The sequence below is a fragment of the Tetrao urogallus genome, assembly GCF_951394365.1.
Source record: "Tetrao urogallus genome assembly, chromosome: 2".
NCBI lineage: Eukaryota > Metazoa > Chordata > Aves > Galliformes > Phasianidae > Tetrao > Tetrao urogallus.
The window spans coordinates 95,236,747-95,252,437 of NC_136814.1; the positions used below are offsets into that span (position 1 = coordinate 95,236,747).

At 39.6% G+C, this 15,691-nt stretch overlaps 1 protein-coding gene across 1 annotated transcript in view; it reads left to right on the forward strand.

The window, feature by feature from the left end:
* The window catches only part of TAF1B (TATA-box binding protein associated factor, RNA polymerase I subunit B), a gene marked incomplete at both ends in the record, with an annotated part of 43,153 nt that extends 31,281 nt beyond the window's left edge, over positions 1–11,872 (forward strand). The window contains 6 exons of the mRNA XM_079550225.1: positions 1,922–2,099; positions 2,398–2,450; positions 5,129–5,219; positions 5,668–5,738; positions 8,222–8,447; positions 11,680–11,872. Coding sequence (XP_079406351.1) covers positions 1,922–2,099; positions 2,398–2,450; positions 5,129–5,219; positions 5,668–5,738; positions 8,222–8,447; positions 11,680–11,872 — 812 coding nt within the window. The remainder of the gene's footprint in view (positions 1–1,921; positions 2,100–2,397; positions 2,451–5,128; positions 5,220–5,667; positions 5,739–8,221; positions 8,448–11,679) is intronic.
* Between the last annotated feature and the right edge of the window lie 3,819 nt (positions 11,873–15,691).

Sequence of the window (15,691 nt, forward strand, 5' to 3'; positions counted from 1 at the left end):
GTTTTTCTTCGGTTTATTAAATCCTAGCAAAAAAGACTTAAATTACTCCTCTTAAAAGTGCCTCCTCTTTTCCTTTTAGTTTATACATGCTTAAGCTTGAACTGAAAGGTAATTTCTATAGGAAGTGCCTCCATCAAACATCCAAGTAGGTACTGAAGGCCCAGATATGCAGTGCTCTCTGGTGCTAACTCTCTGAGGCTGTTGAGTGGATGCTTTGTTTCACATCTTTCAGTAGTGATGTGAACTAAGAGCTCCTAGTGGAAGTCACCTGGTTTAGTAACTCTAGATCAGGGGTTCATGAAGTTCAGCACTGAATGGAAGCATAATATGCAATATTGAACACGTGTTCTGTGATACTGTGTATCAGCAATCATTTTAGTACTAACAAGTGATGCTGTGTGAGAAAACAGCTTGTCTCACTTGGTTGGTTGGTCTGGTTTAGGTTTGACAGAACGTACTGCGTAAGTATGAAGTATTTTTCTTAATTCTAAAATGAAGTGTTGAATATTGACCTACCAAAGGAAGGCTGATGACTGCCAGTCCGTGAGCAGCGTCTGCTGAACTGCCCTGCTGCTGTCTCTGGAGATGACTTCTGCAGACAAATAGCCTGTAAATTGAGATTTTTTTCCTAAAAAGCATTCTGACAATTAATAGTTTGGGGATTTCATTTTAGAAAAGAGAGGCTAAAAATTGGGCATTTCCAGGTAAATTACAGAGAAATAAGGTTCTGAATACCCTTTGGAAGTTAGTAGAAGAGAAAAATCTATTGTCCTTTACTCTTTCCTTGCTTACTGAACTTTTTGTCACATAGAAGTATCTTTTTGTTTTGGTTGTTACTTTCTGTGTGTGAATGGTTTGTGTTTCTCTTTTATAAATGAAAAAAAAGATGATTGTTGCTGTTTCAACTCCTAAAATGAATTGGCGTTGCTTCTCAGGACAGTGAATAACAGTGAAAATGTAGGCTAAATGATTGAAAGTACAAGAAAGTGTATCAGCAGCTGTCACAAGAAGGTTTGTTTTGGAAGTGCTTTTATACTTTTCAGATTTTACTTACCTTCCACTGTTATGTATGAGAGGATTAAATACTGGTTTGTAGTGAGCTCTTTGTAAGCAGCAAGAGAATACAAAGTAGAGATGGATTAAGATTGTACTTAGTCATACGTTGCTAACCTTTGTGGAATCCAACGGTGATGTAATCTCCACCTGTATTTCTTGCTGAACAGGAACGGTGAGAAATTTGGGGGATTTGTATCTGTGAAAAATAAGCGTGGAGTAACACAGGGCTGTATGGACAGCGTGCTGCTGCTTTCGGAGCCGCAGCTGTATAGGTTTGCTACAAACCATGGCAGCAGGTGCAATTAGCTCTTACAGGGTCAGCTCCAGGTTGAATGTCTGCTTTGTGCCCGGTGCTGCTGTGCCAGGCATGCTGGGCTCTGTGCCCAGAAGCTTCTTTAAGCAGCCCCTGGTTCTCTTGGTGCTGCTATGGCCTGGCTCCGATCCCACATTTGTTTAAAGCCGACAGACAGAAAAAAAAGGGGGTTGACAGATTTTTGGCTTTGGGTTTGTTGGTTTTTTTAAAAATTAGAGTTTAACTGTTATTAGGTATATAGATTTAAGATTTACTTTCCCGGAACAAAGTTGAGGATGACATAATGCCATCTTTTGAATAACATTAGCCAATATTTAAAAAGTTTATTCTTTTTTCCTGTGAATGTATGTCAATCATTTTTATTTTAATTACAACAAAGATTACCTACCATCTATGAAAACATCTCGAAATGCTGCTCAGCCTGAGAAAGACGGCTAATTGTTCCAAAAGACAGGAGCAATGTTTTCCTCTAATGACCACTATTTTGCACTGCAGAAGTATTTTTAGCTTCTTTCAACATAGTCCTTTTATATTCTGCTTTGTATTGACTAGATGAATTGCACAACTGGACTTGTCGCGTGGTCAAAAAGACTTCTATGGGAGAGGCGGATTTCCTGACTCTCACGCCTGGAAATAAATCAGCAAGGAAAGTGAAATATGATGTCCTTGCAGCAGCAGTTATTGTGGTGGTTCTAAAGTTACTGTTTTTATTAGATGATCACTACGAGTGGTAAGTATGTAGGCAGCTCTCTAACAAAGCCCAAACTTTCCTGTAGCGTAAATAACTCTTTGATGAGCCTTTCTTCAATAATGTTGAAATTGTAGTATTTTGTTCAGTAGCATGAAATGTGAACTTGAGGGCATTTTAGACTTTGAATGTTACTTATTCTTACAAATCAGCAGTTTGAAGCTGAAACCTGGAAGGAGAACTGGGGTGTGTTTTTGTCAGCCGCATTTGAAATTCATGTGAAAATTGCAGCATTTGGGTCTACAAAAGGATCTGAGCTTTATTCCTTTCTTTCTTCCAGGTTGCTCTCAGACTTCTCTTCAGAAAGAAAGAAAAATAACAAAGAAGGTGAAGGTACATAAATATTGTAGTAGAAGCAGCCTTAGGATTTTCTAAACCAAATAACTTTGTAATCAGGCTTGGAAAGTCTTAATCCTACTGACTGTTGAAGAGTGATTTTGTCATTTATTCTTTTCAGGCAGTTCTTTAAAGACAATGGGATTTTATTCACATAAAATTGTTTTGGCTTCCTTGCTTAATTCTGAGAGTGATACCTAAGAATAATATAAGGATAGGGAAGTTTGTACATACTTTACTGGATATGTTTCTGCTTTTCCCTGCTCTCCTCTCCTTTTTGTGCATGTTAGGTGAAGGTGAATGGTTACCTCGTAAAGTGGGAATGCACTTTGATCATAAATAGCAGATACTTATGAGGGGCATCCAACCACATTTATGATAAAATCCAAACTTGTTTAGTCTTGTTAAATAAAATGTCTTAGTGTGTAACATATTTGAGATGTAATCTATTTTCTTCTTCCAAATAATCCTGAGAGAGTGTGGAAAAGCTAGCAGCAATTAAGATAGAAAAGATAATGGTGTGAACGTAGTTCTTTGAGGGCAGAAAGACCAAATCAAAGATTAGAAATCCTCAGGAAGATCCTCTGTGACCTTATCCAGATCACAGCTGAAGACAAGATCAAAGATGTGTTGCAGTGATTTATGTTTTAAGCCTCACATCCTTTTTTTTTTTTTGGTTCATTTTTGCCCTTCTGTTACATTTATGTCAATAACAAACATGACCATTAGTCATACATGAATGCATCATCATCTCTGTATCTAGAGACAGTCCCCACTGTCAACTAAAATGTGTAATTCTCATTTTAAGTGGATATTCCAACTTACTTCAGATCTTATTATTTCGTTTTTATTTCCCTTGAAAACTTTTGCAGCAGTGACCCGAGTAGAAGTTGCACAACTGCTTACAAGCTGAGGCTCAAAGCTATTAATGTCTTAATAGGGTTTCTCTCTTATTAATAAGTCTCGTTGCCTTTAGCAATTAACAGCTCACTCTTTGCCCACTTTTTCTCCTTTGAAATCTGCTGGTGCAAAACAATTCATGTGCTGTGTTCTGTTGTCCCCATTCTTCAGCTGTTGGAGTGGCAGCAGGCAGCTGATGTGAGTGTTCTGTTTGGGCACTGATCAGTGCCAGAGCTCAGCACTGCCCCGGCACTTTTGCAAGCTTAGTGTGCTCAGATAAATAATGGCTGATGCTGCATTGTAAAGATCCAGGGTGTGCTAGCTGTACTTTCAGTACAACTATCCTCTCTCTAGAATTTTTTTTTTCACTATATAAAATATTTCAGCTCCTACAGTTTTTCAAGACAGCCTGGAAGCTGTGCAGTAGGTGGTTGTAGCTTCCTCGCGTGTGTGTGAGTATACGTTCTGCAGACTGCACACATACACGATGCCGTTTATGCTCAAGTAAAATGTGATTGAGGCATGTGTGTATGTGTGAGTGCATCGTAGAGCTGTGTGTTTGCCAGTTGTCTCAGCCATGTGAATGCAGGACTAGCAGTACCAGCCAGGTGAACGTTAGTGTCATGTCCCTGACAGCAGGCTTCTTTGCGACAGATGTTGAATGATTTGTATTAAAGTAAATACAAAAATTCTTTTCTTCCCATGCAACCTCCCAGCACCCTCTGCGTAGGGAGTTTGAAACAGAATTTTATCCATTGCATTTTAATAACTACTGAAGGATCTTTCTTACCTTTGTCCATTTGAGGCCACCTATAGCTCTAGTTTGTAAGGCCTCTCGTGGCAGGATAACTTGAATAGCAAAAACACAGAAAATGTACAGAACTTTGCTTATAAGAACAATATATTCACCTTCAGAATAGTTTGCCAGCTAGCTCTTTAGAAATGAGCGTGATGCAAGCATCCATGCAGTGCAGCTGGGGTGATGGGGAAATGCAAAGCCTGGTTAATTCATGATGCAGATAATACACCCACGGATAATAAGAGTTGGTTATTTAAATGTACCCTGTGCCATAGTTCTGTTTGCAGTTCTTACACTTATTGTACCCTGTTGATCTACTTCAATCCTGTGCCTCTTTGGAGTATCAATGGTAAACACGCTGCTGGAAGGCCTTGTGCCTTAACATTTTTGCATGCACTGGTATGTATTTGTTCGCATATCAGTGAGTGAGAATCCTGTGCTCAAAATATGTGGGACACTGATACGCAGTGAATACAATTGTCTGAATAATGCTTCTTGCCTTGCATCATCTCATGGGCAGCAGGATGGATGGTGGGGGATTGGCACAGTTTCACCTCCTACATCTGAGCTTCAGAACTTGTTTAAAACTAAGCTTCTACAGTTTCATTAATTCCTTGAAGTCAGATTTCAAACAGAGGAAGGCCAGTTAGTGTTGTGGAGATTTAGTTCAGGTAGTAATTACACTTAACTTTCAGAAAGGAGGGAGAAGGACTGACTTGTCTAAAACTAGGAAACGTATTCTGAGCAGAGGCATTTCATCCCACCTTTTATGCTGTTCCTTTCCTGCATTTCTGCTTTTCATTTTCTCTATCTTACAGAAATGTTGGATTCAGTATGTTTTCTATAAGCAGATGGAATTTAAGATTTGCCTGCAGACAGGAGATGCGGAGTCCAACTGCATGATGACCACATTCTGTGTATCACATTTCTTTCACTGCTTCACAACCTAAAATTAAAACATGAATGTTTTATTCAGGTGGTCCATATTTCGAGTTCAAAAAGTGGTACAAGGTTATAAAATGTACCTTGGATGTGGAGCAAAAAAAACTGGATGAAGAAAAAGCCAAGTAAGAGATTTTTAAGTACTTGGTAGTGATAATAATAATATTAAGGTAGATAATTTTAAGTGAAATCCTGACCCCTACAGAAGATAAAAAAGTTTAGAATTTGCTCCATGTTTCCATTCAGCACTCTTAGGTGAACAAAGCGATTTCATCCATATCTTAATTTTCTATTTACAGGCATGATATTTATCCAACATATTAATTAAACACTTTCTGTGACAAAGTAGCTTATACAACTGAACAATTAACTGATTACAGTAAATCTGGGCTTACGTGCCTCCCTTTGTCTATGCAGAAAGAGACTGCCATATGTGTTGGAGGTGGCTTTTAACGGCGTTAACAACAGATGATTTTGTTCTTATATTAATAGCTCCACTTAATTAAGAAATTATTGTTTTACGTGGTTTCTCCAGCTCTTTTTTGTAACAGTTTTTATTTCTCTTACTTGTAGGTATCTGTGGAAATGTGAGAAGCCGCTGTTTTATTCAGTCAAGAAGAAATCTAAAATCCTTAGGAGAAGACGTGAGTACACTCCACCTCTTTCTGCCAGCACAGAAGTCTGCTCCAACTTTTCCCATCATAGAAATTCTGACTGTAATAATATTTACATCTTAAAATACTTTCCCTTCAGTCTTTCATCTCTGGGCAAAATGAATGTAGTACTATTTTACAACCCATGGCTGGAATTCTTCAATCAGACGTTTTCCTCCTGCTTAACTGAAATTGCAGCCTTCATAGCGACTTACTTAACACAATCTCAGGATTGGCACTTTGTCCTCATCTCACTCATCTGTCAGCTGCCTTTAACTGTGCTCTTCATCATTTTTTGTTGTTCTCCTGTGGCTTTTCAACTCTCCTCTCTTTCCACATATACATCCCCTGGTTTGTCCTTGGGTAGATCCTTCTGTCCCTCTTCTCTGCTAGTTACTTTTGCAGTCTTCTACGGAAAGTGAGGAGGATTTCTCTGAACGTGGTTTTGCATGATCAGCTGGCTGTTCATGGTCAGGGTGAAGGTCTGTCCATTTTAATACATATGGAAGTACCTGTAAGAAATCAGGGAATGACTTGGTTTGGAAGAGACCTTAAAGATCATCTAGTCCAAACTCACTGCAATGGGCAGGGCTGCACCCACCAGACCAGGCTGCCCAGTGGTTGGGTTTTACTTTTCTTTTTAAAACAAAGAAGCAAAAATCCACCAAACAGAAACAAACAAAACCAACAGAAACTGCAACACAAAAGCAGGAATTTTATTTGACTAAATAAAAGCTGAGGTTCTTCATTCAGTATTTGATAGTAATAAGCAACAGGAACTGGGAGAGAGAAGTTAATGTGGCGAGTGATGATTTTCTCCTTATATACTCTTACAGTTTCTGGAAGTGACTGATATAGGAGCTTCGAAGCTCATTATATACTCCTGCTTAGTTTGAGTAACTCATGTTAGACTTACTGTGCAAGAGTGCATTGGGTTTTTAGTCGTGTTCTTATGCTTCAAAATTCTGTAGGGGTGATGATGCTGCAGTTAAGTCGCATTCTGTGTAAAAACATTCTTAGGTCTGTTTTTTATTCTGAAATGGTTTCCTCTGGAGCCCTTTAGTTCCCCTATCAATAAGAAAAATGAAGAATCATTTGTTGTTCATTAATTCTGTGCCACTTTAGATTCTCCTTCTGGATCTTCTCTTTGAGATATGAAAGGACTAACTGGATTACTGAGCTATTGCAGGCAGGAATCCCACATCATGTCATTTCAACAAGGCAAAATTCATCTGAAAACAAATTTCAAACAGTAGAGACAAAGAATGCCTATACAAAGAGTGCCCTAAACCACTCTTGTTCTGGTGCTAATGCAGTTTGTACTTTTGGCTTGTTATTTCTGGACAGTTTTCCTATTCTTGTTCTTTACCTGTGATAGCTTTTTGCCTTTCTATCATTTGGCATATGCGTATATTTAAGATATAGGTTACAAAAATCTTCCTCAGCTTTGATTTTTATGGTTGATTTTATTGAAACCATCATCTTTACTCTTGAAAGATAGGCATCCCTCTCCCTGGATCACTTCAACATATCTTCCTTGCCTTTTTCCAATTTATGAATGATTGTTAGATACAGGTCATAAAAAGAAGCTGGAGCTCTAGGAAGGCTGTTTTCTAGCTGGCTTTTTATGCTGGGGAAGCAAGGCTTGGTGGCTTTGTGTGTGGTTTGGTGTTGTGTGTGCTGATCTGTCACCACACCATCTTTCCCTTCTGTCCATCAGCATCAGTTAAGTATGAAAGTTTGTCATTCTCACTCACATTTGACATGGAGGGGTTAGGAGTCCCAAGGGTGTTCCCAGGGGCTTCTGAAAGGGTGGGAATGAAAAATAGAGAAACCCTATAAAATCCTTATTAAGAAGAAGAAAAGCTTTGATTGTTTTTTCTTAACTCATATATTATAATATTTTTTTTTAGTATTTCTCTAGCTGTGGAGAAAGGTGGTGTGGCTTTTGGTTTGTTCTGTTTTTAAATTCTGTTTCCAATTGAAATCTATGCTGCCAAAAGCTTCAGCTTAAGTTTGTATTTGAAACTTTGTGAATGCTGATACGTGAGGAGCTATTCATTGTATCTGGGCTGAGTGATAGCACCTGGCCAGATAAATACAGCAGAAGGCATCCAGGCTTATGTGTTCTGTAGGAACAAAATTACCAGCAGTATCAGATGGATTTTTTTGGCTTTACTCAGGGAATGCTTTCGTGGTACTCCAGTACTGTTGGCAGTGGGTACTGTGGCATTTTGAATGGTTTTTCAAAATTTTCTTCAAAAACATATGACAAGAATGAATGCTAAGTACAGTGGGAGAAAGCACAGAACTTTAAGCTTTCTCAGGATTCCTTGTAGGGGATTAAAAAAAAAATGTAAAGGACACAAATACCGTATTATTTCTTTGCAAATCAGCTCGGAACAGTGTTCCAAAACTTAATGTTTCTGCCTTGTGGGATTATTATCTTTTTTGTCTCATTTCTATTTGTACAGAAATGGTTGAGAACTTGCAAAATCAGTTTGGCAAGTTGTCTGGTTCGGTGCGACCTGCAGGAAGGCCAAATCCGTCAAGTTTTCAGTTAAGCTGGTCTGAAGAAAACACAGATGGGTCTTGTTTTCATGGGCATAGCCTGAAGGGAATTTTGCAAGAAAAACATGGTTTACTTACAGCCATCAACACAGACTATTGGCTTTGTACAGATAAACTGTGTAATGAGAAGTAAGTATTACATTTCTGTTAATTGCATTTTGTGAAATCCTCTCGATGGTGAAGCACAGTGTGTGTATGTATGTAGATCTCTCTTTTTTCCTTTACAAATGACATGTGGGGTGTGTACACAGCTATGTGTTCACGTACAGTTGAAATCATTTGTAGAAGGGGGTGTGTGCAGAGTGCTTGGGCTTGGATTGGGAGTAGGCATTGTAATACAAAGAGTGATTAAAGAAAGCTTTTGAGAAGAGAGGAGATGAGACTGTCAACAACTAGAGTCACATGGCAAGAGCAGCAGCTAGGTAGAAATATTCACTCCGCTTCCTTCTTCACAGTACTTCAGGAGCTATTACATTTAAGAGAATGAGAAAACATCCATTCCTCTCTCCTCTAAGTCACAAAAAAGTGTTGAAAATTTATTTTTAAATCACCATGCTGCTTTTTTCATGGCTTTAATCCACATTAGCAGTTAGATTTCAAGACAGCAGTTAATGCCTCCAAAGTCTACTTCAGAATGAAGTAATTGGGTGAGAAATGGGCTCAAATGCTATTACATCTGAGTTATCTTTGCAAGCAGCCTGGAAAAGCAACATAGGAAATCTGGGAACAGGAAAGCTCTTGTGCTCTTGAAGTTGTTTAGTGGCTTTCTGTACTAGAGAAATGTGCCCAAATCCTGACTTCACAGGTGTTAAAGAATTTTTTTTTTCACCTAAGCGCTTATCAGAACAATCGTGCCATTTCTTAGTACAGTTATTTACTTCCAAGGACCCAAATAGCAAGGACAGTGATAGGCCAGGTGATGTAGCCTTCCTTCTGAAGGTTGAGGTACCTTAATGTGAAATGAGTTTTCATTTGTGTGCTGTTGAATAAGCGTTGAATGACATCTTAAGTCTTTATCTGAATGTGCGTCTAAATGTCACGCTTAGGAGAGCAGTAGTCCCTACAAAATCTCAGTGATACATTCCTGATTTTTAAAAGATTAAATATTACCCTTGAAAATAATTGCCTTTTACATGTGTGCAGCCTTTTGTTGTTTTTTAGTGGATTTATTTGCTTATCTTTATTTTCCTTTTCACATTGCCTTTCACATATCCACCGTGACAGAAATGGGTTGGAATAATGTAAACACAGTGTTGTATTACAGGAGCCTTGGTTGTATGGATTCATTCTTTTGTATGAATAAGAAGCTTTTTCTGCCTTTTTTTTTTTAAGGGAGGGGATGTAATAATCCTTTTACCACAGATTTGCGTAAATCTTACAGACCCACTGAATGAGAGGATATTTCAGTGTGTGTTTGCGTGAATAATCTTTTCATGCAAAGTCTGTTTTTAAGCCTACATTTTCATATGTAATGTATTAAAATGATGATGGCGAACTGTCTTAGCCTTCACGAAACGAGATTTGAATTTAAACTCTTACCGGTTGAATTTCCCATTGTATCATTTGCAATGCAAGTAATTAATTATACATCTGACACTCACTTAACTTTGGAGAATGACATCTACTCCCTCAGACATGAGGTTCTATCCCATGCAAGCGTATGTATGTATAACAGAACTAAAAACAGACTTACAGGTTCTCTAAAAATCAGCGTGGTTTAACTGGGACTGCTGGAGTGCTTCAGTGGTAGGACTGAAGTATTTCAGTGGGCAAAACTGAGAGCGGTTAACTGATTGGTAAAATGTTTCTTTTATTTAAAACTTTTATTATTAAGCTGAGTTCTGAATCAGGTATATAGCTGTGTATGATGCTCCAAAAGTAACACCTCCTATTTATTTCTATGGAAACTCCAACAGATACAAAGAGTGCAAATAACGCTATTTGAACCGATTCTCAGCTCCAAACCCTGGTTTTCAAAATAGTCACCACCACCAGCCATGTATTTTCACCAGCAAAGAACAAGAGGCTGCATGACACGTTCATGAAACTCTACACAGTGGAGCTGACTCACTGTTTCATAGCTGCTATGACAGCATTGTTACTAGGAAAATGTTGCCCATGCAGTCCATCTTTCATTGGCCCAAGCAGATGGTCAGTGGTACCAGTCCAACCAAGACTGGTACTGTGCTTCATGGTCTTCAAACTGGTGTGGGGCCTGGAGTTATTGCGTTGCAAGAAAAAGGTTGCCTTCTTTGGTTTGACTCTGGTAGTTTGAACTTTCTGCTCATCAGCCTTACAATGTAGCAGTCAGAGGTGATGGTTTGTCCAAGTTCCAGGAAATCCAGAAGGATCACCCCTTTCCTATCCCAATAGACAGTGCACATCACTTGACCTGCTGAGAGATGTGTCTTTAACTTTTTCCTCATATGGAAAATACATATTGCCACTCCATGGACTGCCATTTTGACTCTGGCACATTGTGTTGACACCACATCTCCTCACTAGTAATTGTGTGAGGCAGGAAACTGTCAACTTCAGCCTCATATTGGTGCCATAGGTCCTGAGAAACTTTCATACTATGTTCTTTATGTTCTTTTGTGAGCATTTATACCCTCCTGGTGTAAATTCTGCAATATAAATGAAGCTCAAACTTAACAAACGCTTAGTGTGGATTGTGGAGTCAGCTGGTTTCTTCTGACACTGCTGAAATGAGCAGTTTAACTTGGGTTTTGCAAGCTGGTGGCTTTCAGGTGGTGTGAGGACTGTGCAGGACAGGCTTTGGTGTGAGAGACCTACATTCAGATTTCTAATCTGCCAGGCTTCAGGAGGATTTAAACTGCAACTTTGTACCCTGAAGTGCAACTCCCATGGCTTTCGTGGCAATCCAGAATAGTGCATCTGTTCCTCCAGTTTGAGGTAAAATGTAAATGGTGTTGGGCCAGAGGGAGTGAGCAAATGACTCTATAGTCTAGTAATTAGCACACTTGCCCATAAATTGGGACAGACGGGTTCCAGTCCTTGTTCTGGTGAATATTTAAGACCGCTGCTCTGAATCAGACAGAGGGGAAATGGAAGCTCTGCTTCTCCACATCCCAGGGCAACACCTTGTAAGTGAGAGGATGCATAGGGTTTAGGCAGGGAATAGCACCTGAGTCTTCATATGAATATAAAGGGTTTTTTAATTGAAGCAGCTGGGTTTTTTTAGGACAGAACTGACATGGTAGATCAGAATTGGGGTTTAGACACCTGATAAAATGTTGATATTTTCCTTTAATTGCAACTGTGTATGTAAATGTTTGCAAAATGCTAACTAAATACACTTGTAACTCAGGGCTTTCTTTTTTCCTTTCTTTCTTTTCAGATTGTGCGGTCATCTGGCTCACTACAGAGAAGAGGACTTTCCCAAGAGTTACCATTTTGTACTGAGACTTTTCTCCTTTCTTCTGAGGATACAGCCTTCCTCCATCCATGAAGAGGTGTGTGTGATAGAACACAAACTTTTTAACAAAAAACTCTATAAAAAGCCAAAATACAGCAGGAGCCTAAGGAAGTAAAAGACCTAAATATTGTAGTATTAAAGCTGTGTGAATTGGTTTGATCCCAAACCGTGCTATTCAAACTGAAACTGATCCTTTTGCCTGCATAGAAATCTTCTGTTAAGGTTTTAGTGCTGACATCTACTACTGCAGTTATCTGTGGTGTCATGTTATCCATAATTTAAGTTGCTGGTTTCCAGCTGTGAGCTACCCAGGAAACTGTTTACCAAGATTTATTTCCTCACTTTGTAGCAGGGCCGACAGGAAGCTATGAAATTACCATTTTTTCACATAATTGTACATGCTTTGAATGTACTGGATGGCACGTTGGCATCTAATTGCATTGCAAGGCTTTGCAATTAAAATGCTTTTTATTTTTTTACTGACTTGTATGACAGCAACTTCATTTCTAGAAAGTAATGTTTACTTTGTTTTGAAAGAGTGTGTTAATAAATAAAAGGAGCAGGTGGACAATGTTTTCTGTGCAGTGAGCTGTTCAGCTTTCGTTTCTTAGCTGTCTGTTGTGGCAGTTCTGGCACTGCTTTCAACATTTCCTTGCATCCCAAGTATCTCCTTGTCTCTTCTTAAGCCTGGGCCTCTCGTTGAAGTGTACACCTTTTGGGTCCACATTCCACTCCGGGCTCCACAGCTCTTGTAGCTTCTTTTATACCTGGAACCATCCATCCTGTTTTCTGCACAGCGGTGCCTGCCAGGTCCTCCTGACACTCTTCTTTCACAGCACTGCTCTCTTTTGAGTTGTACTTCATTTCTTCTGGTCACTTTGTATCATAGCACCTTCGCCAGTTGTGCCTCAGCCATTCTCCCAGTTTCTCATGCTCAACCTTATTTATGCACCATGTTTTTATTCTGTCCCAGACAACAAGTAAATGAAGTTGGGTGCTACCACTACATGAAAGGCACCATAACATATGTGTATGTTGAACAGAGATGTTGAGTAGATACACTGATGAGTAATACTGCTTTCAGTTGAATGAAATAAAATTCAGTAGCTCCGTCTGTCAGTACGAAGTACAGAAGTTGCCAAATGCACTTGATCAGTAACACAATCAGCAGCTGTTCCTAGGTGGTGTTATGGACAAAAATGTCTGTGGACTTTTTAAGTAATCGCTTCCTTCCTGAAGGAGGCTTGGGCTGTGGTGAGGTGTAGTCAGAGAAGGCAATCTGTTCAGAGGGTAGACTGAGTATGGTGGAAGGGGTTTCAGATCTCTAGCAGTGGAGCTGTTGTCTAAAAATTGGTAACAAGCGAATGAATGATAGGATGTACCACCCTGCCTGTCTGAAAGTAAGTGGTAAAGCAGTATTTAAGCAGAGGTGGAGCAGGCAGGGATGTGTAGCAGGGAGGGAGGGAGGCAGGCTACTGGAGATAAGCTATTTAGTAATACTGACAAGCAGGGGGGCTTCACAAACTCTGTAGAGGCAGGGGTAGGACATAGTGTACTGATTTAAGGTTTGGGGGAAAGTTTTTACTTAACATTTTAAATAGCTCTTGGGGTTTAGATGCAGCGGTCCCTTAATGTGGTTGTGATGCTCAGATGGGAAAGTACTGTTTTAGCAATACAGAGGCAAACTGTGTTTTGTGATGGAAAGAGCAGAGTGAGCTGTTACTTGTGTTAAGTGTTTCCTAAGTGGTGTGGTCAGTGTGTCTAACCACACAGCCGTGTCGTGTGTGTGTACCAACTGAATTGGACGTTGTTCTGGTGTCTGTATTTTAGAATTAGCTATTTGTTGTTATGTTTGACCTCACCTGAGTGAATTGCTGAAGTCTGTCAATATTGAGAAGAGCCATCTTTTGTTCTTCTCTGTATTTCTATCAGTTAGGAATCTACAGTAGCATTAATGCTTTCAACAGTGCTTGCTCCAACCACTGAACATATCTCATTTGCTTTACTGTAGTATTGTTGAAGTTTGGAATTAGCTATCTAAAAGACACTTTATTTTACATAAAGGATTAATTTAATTCAGAAGTCGTTATTTGAAAGACTTACACACTTAATTACAGGTACATGCTTATTTTAAAACTACTGTAGTAGTAAAATCTCAGCTTCATAAATTAAAAATCCTGTACTCGTTACATTGTTACAAATGTAACAAAGCTCCCTTAGATGTTAGAATAAATTAAAGTTGTACTTTAATAAACTGGAATAAAGCTTCCAATTAAGCATCAGGAGCCATGTGCCTCCTGGACACATAGGTTAAGAGTCAGATTTAAAAATAAAGGGTGTGCCTCTCAAATACTGAATGTTAGTTCTACCCAGTTTAATCAATCGATGCTCACGCCGGAGTAATGGTGTTTAAGAAGCTGATGAACCACAGGAGTGCCTTATCTTCAGCGGAGTGTAGCTGAGCTCTCTTGGGACAACTGCTTTGGGTCCATTGAGTGTAACCCTGGGGAGGAGGCGTTGAGCAGCTGCAGGCAGTGGCTGCAGGGCAGGGTGGCTGCCACAGCCCATTCCAGCCGCCTCTTCCTCCTGCTTGGAAGTACGGCTCCTTTCTGTAGCTCTTTGCTGACAGCTCTCCCTGGGCTTTCTGACATGTATGTTTTTGTATTTCTTCCCTTGGAATTTCAGGTCTCCAAGTGAGGAGGTTTGGTTTGCTTTGTTTTTTTTAAACGCTAGATGTCAAATGTTCTTACATAGATTAAAGCTAAGTGGTTTTTTTTTAAGCTTAGATTAAATGCTATTTTCTATCATTCAGAGTACAAATGCAACCATACTTTCAGACTTTCCTTAAATAAAGCAACCTTTCTATTGATTCTGTGGAGAACTATCAGACGTAATTTTCTTTGGAAGTTAGTGCCAACAGTATTTGAATTTTACCTGACTAGTTTTTCACTGCCTCTCTGTGTTTGCATTCTTAGACCAATTTAATCTGTCATGTACTTTTTTCTTTCTCAAGTTGTACCATTTTCCAGACATGAAGCAGAGATGGAGGCTTTCTCCTCTTTTGCTGAGGGCCCTGAACTTGATTTAACAAGAGAGTGAGCATCAGCAAAGTCCTGTGCCTGTAGGCAGCACTAGTCTAATTTATTGTCAATAATGTGTTGTACGGGCTCTGCTGTAATTACATCTTTCCTAACCTATTTGTAGCACGTCCCTTGAAACAGCTGTGTTTGGAAGATTTGGCAGAGCTTCACGCAGTGTTGCAGGCAACACAATGAGTAACTCACTTGCTTGTAACTTCCTGGGAAGCTTAGTGTTCCTTCCCCTGAATGCTTAATGCAGAGTTTTCTTCCTGGCTGGATAAATAAGACTCCTGCTGAAATGTTATTTTAGACTATGGGATGTAGTCAAAAGGATGCTTTTGTAGAGGTCCTGGACCCACAGGCCTTTTGGGAAAGGTAAAGACTTACCAAATGTGAAGTCCTGGATATATGTCTGCTTCATGACTAATCCATCGCTTTCCTATTCGGGCTGAGATGTTTTGTGCTGCATCAGAGGTATGGGAGAGTCAGAATAACTTTGTTCGAGGAATTTCACATTTTGGTCCAAAAGGAAATGGGCTTCCCAGTATATTATGTAGATTGGCCAAAGCAGCACGTCTCAGTGCTCTGTCTTCGCACTAAGAGCAGAATGCTTACTTTCACCATCTCCTCCAGGGTTGTTGGTCTCACTGCTGCGAAGCTGCTTTGCTCCTGGCCTGGTTGTGTGCGGGAAGGCATGAAGGGGATGCCAAGGTGTGGGAGCAGGCATAGATGAAAGAGCTTTCCTCAGCACTGCATGTGCTAAACAAGAGACTGAGTAAGGTTTGGCAGAACACAGGATGATGAGTGCTCATGTCCTCACAAGAGGTTACAGCTGTGCTTGTACAACTGCTACT